At 42.8% G+C, this 12064-nt stretch overlaps 1 protein-coding gene across 2 annotated transcripts in view; it reads right to left on the bottom strand.

Moving 5' to 3' along the window:
* Positions 1 to 483: 483 nt before the first annotated feature.
* Positions 484 to 12064, bottom strand: part of LOC126425161 (dihydropyrimidinase-like) — an 87618-nt gene continuing 76037 nt past the window's right edge. The window contains exons 11-12 of one of the 2 annotated variants that reach the window (XM_050088111.1): positions 8119 to 8271; positions 484 to 898 (exon numbers count right to left, since the gene is read on the bottom strand). In XM_050088111.1, coding sequence (XP_049944068.1) covers positions 875 to 898; positions 8119 to 8271 — 177 coding nt within the window. In that variant the 3' untranslated portion in view covers positions 484 to 874. The remainder of the gene's footprint in view (positions 899 to 8118; positions 8272 to 12064) is intronic. The other variant, XM_050088112.1, reaches the window with a different exon arrangement.

The following is a 12064-nucleotide window of genomic DNA, read 5'->3' as shown; positions in this document are numbered from 1 at the left end:
CTGTAGCACCACATTTCGAAAGCTTCTATTCTCCTCTTGTCAAAACTATTTATCGTCCATGTTTCACTTCCATACATGGCAACACTCCGTACAAATACTTTCAGAAACGACTTCCTGACACTTAAATCTACACTCGATGTTAACAAATTTCTCTTCTTCAGAAACGCTTTCCTTGCCATTGTGAGTGTACATTTTGTATCCTCTCTACTTCGACCATAATCAGTTATTTTGCTCCCCAAATAGCAAAACTCCTTTACTACTTTAAGTGTCTCATTTCCTAACCTAATTCCCTCAGCATCACCCGACTTAAATCGACTACATTCCATTATCCTCGTTTTGCTTTTGTTGATGTTCATGTTATACCCTCCTTTCAAGACACTGTTCATTCCGTTCAACTGCTCTTCCAAGTCCAAGTGGAATATAAGGTTCTATACTAATTAAAATAAAAGAGTGGAAAGTCCAGGATGAAATAAAAAAAGTAGATTCTCTGCATAAGTCAGAATAATGATCTTTCAATTGGTACAATACTTTTGGACAGACTATTAACAACATTTATTACAAAACCAGCAATATTAATTTTATCTTCAAATGGCCACTATTGAAATGTACCCTTACAGCAGTTAACTTCCTTCTTCTGTAGCACAGCTGGAACTAGATATAGCTAGAACATCTCTTTACAATTTAAAATTTTAAAAAGCAGTGGCATACAATTATTCACATGAAGTATCCGAACGGTTATCAGTCGCAGCTGACAGACGCTGGTGCGCCTCATAGCCGAACTTGAGCTGCCAGGCGATGCTTTATCGAAACCCACTCGATGGCTACCTGCCAGAGGGGCTCTTCTCTCGCACACAGAACTTCTCTGTTATGTCGTCTAGCTCCGCTGTAACATGATAACCTTGACGGAATTCTTGTGTTTATCAAACACTGAGCATTGGAAAATAATGGAAAAACTTAAGCGGTACGGATGATAAGCATGCATTAGTCCTGAGTTCATTAACTAAAAAAACCTATGCATGACTCCTTTACACCACATTATAAGCTGTGATTATATAGAGGGGTCACTTCAGCATCCAAGTTTATCAAAAGGCTGCTATTACATGTACTGTATCCCTGTCTTTCTTAACTACATTTGACAGATTCCAAATCGCAGTGCTGTTTGCGTTCTTTTTATGCACAATTTACTACAACAACATAGCAGCAGTGATCACTGTTCTATGCTGCAATTACCACCTCCATAAGTTATCTACACTGACGTTTATTCCTGCAGTGTTACTTGCATAATGCATTATAAAGCTATATTTAATACTGTAAGAGGTCCATGATTAAGGAATTTGTTGCTAGCGCACTCGAGCAGATGTAATTTCGATGGATTGCTCACGCGCTGCCTGCGATATGTAGGCTGTAAGAGAATCTCAGACCAGAGAGCAGTGTTGTCAGCAGTAGGAACCGTGTAGCAGTTGTAGTAGTAGTAGCAGCAGCTAGCTGTCTAGTGTATCGTGTTGGCTGGGCCGGTCGTGTGGAGCGATGGCGGTGCCTTAGCGTTGTAGTATAAGGTAAAAGCAGCCTCATGCATATGTAGATTGTTATATCAAGTCCAATGTAAATGCTTTTAAAAAGAAATCTCTTAATAATAATCTTTTTTATAAAAATTAACTTTTGACAATCATTCATCTCAATTTAAAGAATTTATTAATCTCTCCAATACATGGTCATCACGATTATAGTAAAGAAAAATCAGTTGTTTCCTTTTATACATGACAAATCTATCGGCCAGCATTGCACTGGGCTGTGCCAGAAAAATTTCTTATAGGAGCAGATATATATACGCGTTATCCGGCGACTTGACTGAGGTAAGAATTTTCAATTTATTCAGAATGATCTTCCAGGGCCATGACGCAGCGCTGCTGACATCCAAATTTATCAGTTTAGATCCACAATCAGATAATTATTGAAAGGTTATAAGTGAGCCACAATTCTATTCAGAGATTAGTCACATTGTATTATTGGTAGGTTACGGAATTTATCTGTTGGTACGCTACGCAGAATGTGAATGCTATAATTATATATTTTTTACTGTTGGGAGGTTACAATACCGATGAAAGAATGATTAGTTCAGTTAATAATTATAATGTGCTGTAATTCAATGTTTATAGCTAAGTATTGCACTCAGTTTCGGAGGTCATTATCTGATATAATGGGGAAGAAAAATGTATAACACATTATATAAACACATACGCGCGCACACACACACACACACACACACACACACACACACACACACACACACACACACACACCCCTTTCTGATTCGTACACGAGTGGCGTTGCATGGAGGTGTGGCCAACGAGTGGGGCGGCATCGCTCCAAGTGGCACAAACGCGAAGAGGCAGGGCAGCTTGCGGTCAAGCCGGACAATCCTGTCTGCATCGTGATTAGATCAGATAACTGTATTACCACTGGGACTTCATAAGTATTATTCAGAATTTCAAGGCACTTGCACAAGTGAAAGCTGTTCAAAATAGAATATGGCTTGCTGTGAGCAACGTGGGACGTAACATCTGAGGTCATCAGTCCTCTAGAACATAGAACTACTTAAACCTAACTAACCTAAGGACATCGAAATTTACTACTACCTGCTCGAGGCAGGATTCGAACCTGCGATAAGTGCCTAGAACCGCTCGGCCACCGCCGCCGGCAATAGAGTTTGTCCTTAACATATTTACAGTAGACTAAGGCTGCTTGACCCCTAAGAGTAATGTTCATCTAGTTATCGGGACTTATCACTGAAGACAATTCTACAGGGTGAAAAGTATTTAAACCGACAATCTCTGGGAAGCTGTAGGGGAAATCAAAACAAATATTTTTCCCTAATGTCATTTTTTCCTATGAGGACTATTTAAACCGGTAGAAGAAGATTTCCCTGGCGGAAAATTAAAAATTTCCATTTTTTTATGACCAACAGAACACATTAACACACCCCAATTTCAATTACAGTAGATTTTCAAAAATGCCTCCATTGACACGTAAACAAAGGTTACACCGTCGGATCATGCTCTGTCTGACACGGGCAAAAAGCCCAGGAGTATCCTGAATTGTTCCCGCTGCTGCTTCTATCCGGGCACGCAGATCGTCTTCTGATGCAACAGGACTTGCGTTAAACAAGATTGCGCATCTCCCCCCACACAAAAAAGTACAGAGTGGACATATCTGGGGATCGAGCAGGCCATGGTACAGGACCACCTCTGGCAATCCACGTTTCTGGGAACCGTCGGTCCAGGAATCGACGCACACGACGACTGAAATGTGCCGGCGCCCCGTCATGTTGGAACCACATGCGTTGTCTTGTAGGGAGCGGGACGTCTTCCAGCAAATTCTAATAGTGCCTGCCATTTAATGGCTTAGGTAGCAGATACGACCCATTTAAACCGTCCCCAAAAACACCGACCCACACATTAACGAAGAACCGCACTTGATGAGCGCTAGTTACTGTGGTATGTGGGTTATCCTCACTCCAAACATACGAATGGCGCATGTTGAAGACTCTGTCACGCTCGAACGTTGCTTCATCGGTAAACACCACAGAGGATGGAAATGTAGGATGCATTTCACACTGTTCCAGGTACCACTGCGAAAACTGTGCTCTGGGTGGATAATCAACTGGTTCCAGGTTGTGGACACGCTGTAAGTGAAATGGACGTAACAATTGCTCTCCAAGGACTGTTCTTACATTCGTCTGATTCGTTCCCATGTTACGTGCAATTGCACGAGTGCTGACTGAAGGATCCCGCTCCACATGCAGCAAGACAGCATCCTCAAATTGCAGCGTTCTTACCGTGTGACGGCGTCCCTGTCCAGGTAATTTACTAAATGACCCGGTCTCACGCAGACGTTGGTACACAACAGCAAAGGTCGTATGATGCGGGATACGGCGATTAGGATATTGTTGTTGATAAACCCGCTGTGCAGCTCGTCCGTTGTGGTGCGCTACGTAGTACGCACCAACCGTGTCAGTGTACTCACTCCAGGTGTATCGTTCCATTTGTAAACAGAGACAATGCACTGCTACACTGGTGGACAGCAGTTGCCTACACCTGGAGAGCGTAATGCGCCCTCTAACGACTAAAGATCGTAAAACGGCCTCCACCGGTTTAAATAATCGCCATAGGAAAAAATGACATTAGAGAAAAATATTTGTTTTGTTGTCCCCTACAGCCTCCCAGAGTTTGTCGGTTTAAATACTTTTCACCCTGTAGTCCAGTCAATGAAATTCCTGGCCAAAGACGAGTCTGGAGATACCTCTGACAGCAGTGGGACGCTGACCCTGCTGCCACCCACCACAGGGCACGACACCCAGGACTGACAGTCTGGGGGCCATTTTGTTTCACAGCACGACCCCTTTGGTTGTCATCCGCAGCACTCTCACAGCACAGCTGTACATCGACGATATTCTACGCCCTGTTTTGTTGCCCTTCATGGCCAGCCATCCTGGACTCACATTTCTGCAAGATAATGCCCACCCGCACACGACGAGCGTCTCTACTGCTTCTCTTCGTCTTTGTCAGACCCTGCGTTGCCCAGAAAGTTTGCCAAATATTTTGTCCGGTTGAGAATGTTTGGAGCATTATTGGCAGAGCCCTGTAACTATCTCGGGATTTTTACAATCTAACGCACCCAGCATCCTTGGGTAACAGACGAAGTATTGATTTTAATTGATGAAAGGAGAAAATATAAAAATGCAGTAAATTAAGCCGTTAAACCCAGTTCTAAGCAAAGAGGGGAAAGCAGAAAGGTGGAAGGAGTATATAGAGGGTCTATACAAGGGCGATGTACTTGAGGACAATATTATTGAAATGGAAGAGGATGTAGATGAAGATGAAACGGGAGATATGATACTGCGTGAATAGTTTGACAGAGCACTAAAAGACCTAAGTCGAAACAAGGCCCCGAGAGTAGACAACATTCCATTAGAACTACTGGCGGCCTTGGGAGAGCCAGTCCTGACAAAACTCTACCGTCTGGTGAGCAAGATGTATGAGACAGGCGAAATACCCTCAGACTTCAAGAAGAATATAATAATTCCAATCCCAAAGAAAGCAGGTGTTGACAGATGTGAAAATTACCGAACTATCAGTTTAATAAGTGACAGCTGCAAAATACTAACGCGAATTCTTTACAGACGGATGGAAAAACTCCGTAGAAATGTTGGAACACGTCGCATTTTGGTTCGCCGAAGACAGCGGGAGCGGCAACACAGTGATTGCATTCACACAAGACATACAGCGCCAGCTCAACGCCTTATGGTGTGGGGTGCCATGTGGTACAACCACGAATCACATCTGGTGCGTGTCCAGCGTCCTGTGACCAGTGAATGACATTCTGCGAACCGTAGCCATACCCTTTCTACAAACACTCCACACGCCATTTTTCAGCAAGACAATGAACGACCGCACATCGCTCCAAGAACACGTGCTTTCTTGATGTCACCGTATGTCTACCTTTTGCCCTGGTACACCAGATCACTACACTTGTCGCCAATCGAAAATGTGCGGGATGTGGTGATACGACAACTGCAGCGCTGTGATCCAATGCCAGCCACCACAGATGAATTTCGGAACAAGATGAACGCAGTATGGGTGGTTATATATGAAGACAGTAACGGTTTTCGAAAGAACAGATCCTGGTGATGACCGTACAGCTTTTCCCTGGAATAAATGATGACTAACGGAAACCCTCAGCTTCCGACAGGTGTTGTTGATATACCTCGATGTGGACGGCTGAAAATGTGTGCCCCGACCGGGACTCGAACCCGGGATCTCCTGCTTACATGGCAGTTGGGAATGTGGGTCTCACGGGAAGCGTGCAAGGGATAAGTTCCTGCAGTCGCCCTATTCATCTGTGTCCTCGGTGGCTCAGATGGATAGAGCGTCTGCCATGTAAGCAGGAGATCCCGGGTTCGAGGCCCGGTGGGGGTACACATTTTCAGCTGTCCACATCGAGGTATATCAACAACATCTGTCGGCAGCTGAGGGTTTCAGTTAATCATCATTTATGGGTGGTTATACGACAGGACGTCATTCCCGCCTTATGCGTGTACATGGCGTTACGCATGGGAAAGGTTATCAGGAACCATGGTGGGCAACAGAACACATGTTGAACTAAAATGAGTGAAATGCTGATAACGTACATGTACCTGTACATGTGAATATGAACATCCTATCCCATGTCGTTGAAGGTGTTCTGTTTTTCTGAACATGAGTGTACATCACGATCGCTAAACGAAACGTTAAGTGAATTTCAGTCGACAGTTCTAGACGTATTTAAAGTTTCAATTCAAATTGTTGGACAAGGATATTCTGTCACAACATTAGTGATAGCTATACGTGTGTCTAGTTTCTCCACTGAAAACCTTCTCCAAGTATCTGTTTCCTCTACGATAATGCACGGCCGTATATTGCTCTAAGAAAACGTGCCTTCTTGATGTCACATGATGTCTATGGGCACCGAAAAAGAACGACATGATTCAGTTGATACGTAATCACTCATCTCGAACGTCAGGACTGGCAAAATATCTACCATCTGTTCCCCATACCGTGCTGGATGTCTACCTGTGTTCTAGATTGTTATTGAGACCTCTACATTTCTAGTCTGGAGGACGTCAGTTTTGGATTAAATGTTTCAGCTAACAAGTGCTGCGGTAACTCATTGACTGGCTTCTGTCCCAGCGTCCTCCTCTGTTACTAGTTCTTCCCTCCCTGCTGACAGCACTGTCCTATTTGACATTGCTTTCTGGTGCGGCTGTTCGTTACTGTTATTTTCGTTCTAACATTACGAAAATTTTGTATGTCAAGGTAAGCCCCTGTGTAATAGGATTCTCCTGAATATAACAGCGCCTGGTTTAACAGAATTCAACCCTGAAGCTAGTGCTAAGTCTTTCCATACGCAGACTGGATGCACCTCGTGTAACGAACAGTCGAAACATCTACTGACTTCCTGTTGACAAGGAGTTATTTTCGGCATAATATGCATGAAAGTACTCTCCAAAATTAAATCAGAACAATATAATTTATTGAGCCTATGAAATTCCGTTTCCCTGTAGATTCTGATGTTACGAATTATTAACTTCTTATAGCATGAATACGTCTATTTTATTTGTTGAAACTGTCTTAAATATATGATGTTTTTCTTTGCTGTTGCCGTCAATTCACACAAATAAGTCATATAAATAGTTTTTGCAAACGACTTGTTCAGGGTAACGAAAAGCATGGGTGGCCGGTGTGGCCGTGCGGTTCTAGGCGCTTCAGTCTGGAGCCGAGCGACCGCTACGGTCGCTGGTTCGAATCCTGCATCGGACATGGATGTGTGTGATGTCCTTAGGTTAGTTAGGTTTAACTAGTTCTAAGTTCTAGGCGACTGATGACCTCAGAAGTTAAGTCGCATAGTGCTCAGAGCCATTTGAACCATTTTTTTGAAAAGCATGGAAGCCACCAAAAAATTATGCAGGGATAATGAACTAGGCCTATAACTTCCGTATTTATAAGCATTAACCTAATATGGCTACGCATTGTCAAAGCCTCTGTTGCTTTTTGCCTAATTGCACAAATAGGCAGCAGCAAATGTAGGTCTCGCACCGGGTGACAGAAATTCACGCTGCGCCACTGCATAAGTAAACACTAAAAAATTATACGTGTTCTCTTCTCTGATTTCACGCTCCTTTTTCCGCAGTTTCAGATATACAAGTTATGTATTTTACTTACCGTCTTTTGCAGCTGTAATGACAATCTTGTTAAGACCAGACGTGTTTCGCTTTATCCTTGAGCATCTTCAGCGGTCACTGTAAAAACCATATTGTTGGGTCACTGAAGATGCGAAACGCGTCTGATCTTAATAAGACTTTCATTCCAATTGCAAAAGAAGGTATTAAGCTATACAATTACAAAATTATTTGCATTTATCAAGAAGACACTGTTACAATATCACCAGTTCAAAAGGTATGTGCACACACTGGGCAGTTTAAGGTCTACATATTGATACAGTAGCATCCAAGTTTCAATAAATGCAAGGTAAAAAAGAGGAGTATATTCATACACACAGTCACATAAAATTAATAGTACTTACTTTGGCTTGTTTCACCTTCTCATATACATATTCTGAATACACTGGTGTTGGAACAAATTTTCCAAAACCTTGAACAGCCTTCAAAACACCTGCATCAACACACACTCTCCCATTAACTATTACATATTCTGGAACACCATGACATTCCATTCCCTGAAAATATTATTATTTTTAGTAACATAGTCAATGAGATTTCTCTCTCAAAAGTACTAAATGTAATAAAAATGTGCACAAAATATCTGTTTCTTATTAACTGTGTAAGGACAAGGATTCTGGTAAGTCTCTTTTACAATTTCATGCCCTTCGACAGGAATATGGAGCATCATTTCATATTTACCCTTGCATTCTGCTTTGCGAAGCATGGCATGCTGACAGATGGGAGTGTATGACACAGTTTTTGTATGACATTGACAGGGCTCCACAGGTGGAAGACATTAGCTAATAGCTCAAAAAACAAAGTTTCTGTTTCAAATAATGGACAGCATCATACAGGAAAATGACTTCTTTCAATAAATGTTAAGTCTTTATTGTGTAAACAATATTTAGGCATACAATCTAAGAAGTTACATCAATATTAATGAAAGGTAATAGGAGTAATCCACTAAATTACAGGCCCATATCGTTAACGTCGATATGCAGCAGGATTTTAGAACATATGTTGTGTTCAAACATTATGAATTACCTCGAAGAAAACTGTCTATTGACACACAGTCAACGTGGGTTTAGAAAACATCGTTCCTGTGAAACACAACTAGCTCTTTATTCACATGAAGAGTGCTATTAACAAGGGATTTCAGATCGACTCCGTATTTCTGGATTTCTGGAAGACTTTTCGCACTGTACCACACAAGCGGCTTTTAGTGAAATTGCGTGCTTATGGAATATCGTCTCAGTTATGTGACTGGATTTGTGACTTCCTGTCAGAGAGTTCACAGTTCGTATTAATTGATGGAAAGTCATCGAGTAAAACACAAGTGATTTCTGGCGTTTCTCAAAGTAGTGTTATAGGTCCTTTGCTATATAAACGATTTTGGGGACAGTCTGAGCAGCCGTCATAGGTTCTTCGCAGATGACGCTGTAGTTTATCGACTAATAAAGTCATCAGAAGATCAAAACAAACTGCAAAACGATCTAGAAAAGATATCTGAATGGTACGAAAAGTGGCAGTTGACCCTAAATAACGAAAAGTATGAGGTCATCCACATGAGTGCGAAAAGGAACTCGTTAAACTTAGGTCACACGATAAATCAGTCTAATCTAAATGATGTAAATTAAATTAAGTACCTAGGTATTACAATTACGAACAACTTCAATTGGAAGGAACACATAGAAAATGTTGTGAGGAAGCCTAACCAAAGATTGCGATCTATTGGCAGGACACTTGGAAAATGTAACAGATCTACTAAGGAGACTGCCTACACTACTCTTGTCTGTCCTCTTTTAGAATACTGCTGCGCGGTGTGGGATCCTTACCAGATAGGACTGACGGAATACATCGAAAAAGTTCAAAGAAGGGCAGCACGTTTTGTATTATCGCGGAATATGGGAGAGTGTCACAGATATGATACAGGATTTGGGCTGGACATCATTAAAAGAAAGGCGTTTTTCGTTGCGACGGAATCTTCTCACGACATTCCAGTCACCAACTTTCTCCTCCGAATGCGAAAATATTTTGTTGACACTGACCCACATAGGGAGAAACGATCACCACTATAAACTAAGGGAAATTAGAGGTCGTACGGAAAGATATAGGTGTTCATTGTTTCCGCGCGCGGTATACTAGATTGGTGTCAAACACTCGCCTGAAGATGGCTGTAAAGTTGTCAGCCGAAATATCGTGGAAAGAAGTCGATGAGATCCGGCTGCAATCCCGAAATCTTGTGGAATATTCGATTCGCCGGGAAAACTTCAAGAGTCACAGCCCTAGAGATGTCGGTCGATCACGATACACTTGCGACTTCAGGTAACTTCAAAGCCAATAATCGCACGGACTGAGGTCTGGGGACCTGGGAGGCCAAGTATGACGAAAGTGGCGGCTGAGCACACGATCATCACTAAACGCGCGCGCAAGAGGTCTTTCACGCGTCTAGCAATATGGGGTGTTTTTTTTTTTTTGTTCTAATAAAACCCCATGTCATTCCCAACCACGTGTGTCAATTTTTACCTCTCTATCTACATTATTCCGTGGTTTATTAAGTTTTGAAATTTATACAGACTTTTTTATCACCCGGTAAATGTACGCTCAAATAAATTATTACAATTTCAGAACAATTGGATGATTTATTTAAGAGAAAGAGCTTCACAAATTGAGCAAGTTTGTAACGCATTGGTACATCTCTGGCTCTAATGCAGGGAGTTATTCGGATTAGCATTAATTGACAGAGCTGTTGGATCTCCTTTTGAAGGCTGTAGTGCCAAATTCTGTCCGACTGGTGCGTTAGTTCGTCAGAATGCAGAGCTGGATGGAGGGCGCTGCCCGTAATGCTCCAAACGTTAGCAATGGGGAAAGGGCCGGCGGCCATGCTGGCCGAGGTAGGGTTTGGAATCAGAGACACAGGCAGCAGAATGGCTCTGAGCACTATGGGACTTAACATCTGAGGTCATCTGTCCTCTAGAACTTAGAACTACTTGAACCTAACTAACCTAAGGACAACACACAACACCCAGTCATCACGAGGCAGAGAAAATCCCTGACCCCGCCGGGAATCGAACCCGGGAACCCGAGCCAGGCAGTAGAAACACCCATCGTGTGCAGGCGGGCATTATCTTGTGAAATGTAAGCTCCGGACGACTTGCCATAAAGGACAAACGGAGCTGTGCTATAAGGGGGTCGCGGAGGCTCAGAGGGCCGTAGACACGGGCTCACAGGTAGATGCCGAGTTTCTTGACTTCCGCAAGGCGTTCGATACAGTTCCCCAAAGTCGTTTAATGAACAAAGTACGAGCATATGGACTATCAGACCAATTGTGTGATTGGATTGAAGAGTTTCTAGATAACAGAACGCAGCATGTCATTCTCAGTGGAGAGAAGTCTTCCGAAGTAAGAGTGATTTCAGGTGTGCCGCAGGAGAGTGTCGTAGGACCGTTGCTATTCACAATATACATAAATGACCTTGTTGATGACATTGGAAGTTCACTGAGGCTTTTTGCGGATGATGCTGTGCTATATCGAGAGGTTGTAACAATGGAAAATTGTACTAAAATACAGGAGGATCTGCAGCGAATGACGCATGGTGCAGGGAATGGCAATTGAATCTCAATGTAGACATGTGTAATGTGGTACGAATACATAGAAAGAAAGATGCCTTATCATTTAGCTACAATATAGCAGGTCAGCAACTGGAAGCAGTTCCATAAATTATCTGGGAGTACGCATTAGGAGTGATTCAAAATGGAATGATCGTATAAAGTTGATCGTCGGTAAAGTAGATGCCAGACTGAGATTCATTGGAACAATCCTAAGGAAATGCAGTCCGAAAACAAAGGAGGTAGGTTACAGTACGCTTGTTCGCCCACTGCTTGAATACTGCTCAGCAGTGTGGGATCCGTACCAGATAGGGTTGATAGAACAGATAGAGAAAATCCAACGGAGAGCAGTGCGCTTCGTTACAGGAACATTTAGTAATCGCGAAAGCGTTACGGAGATGATAGATAAACTCCAGTGGAAGACTGCAAGGGAGATGTTCATTAGCTCGGTACAGGCTTTTGTTGAAGATTCGAGAACATACCTTCACCAGGGAGCCTAGCAGTGTATTGCTCCCTCCTACGTATATCTCGCGAGGAGACCATGAGGATAAAATCAGAGATATTAGTGCCCACACAGAGGCATACCGACAATCCTTCTTTCCACGAACAATACGAGACTGGAATAGAAGGGAGAACCGATAGAGGTACTCAAGGTACCCTCCACCACAAACCGTCAGGTGGCTTGCGGAGTATGGATGTAG

This window comes from Schistocerca serialis, chromosome 10 (assembly GCF_023864345.2).
Source record: "Schistocerca serialis cubense isolate TAMUIC-IGC-003099 chromosome 10, iqSchSeri2.2, whole genome shotgun sequence".
Classification (NCBI taxonomy): domain Eukaryota; kingdom Metazoa; phylum Arthropoda; class Insecta; order Orthoptera; family Acrididae; genus Schistocerca; species Schistocerca serialis.
Note: the sequence above shows the minus strand (reverse complement) of the source record. Positions and strands in the feature narration are given on the sequence as shown.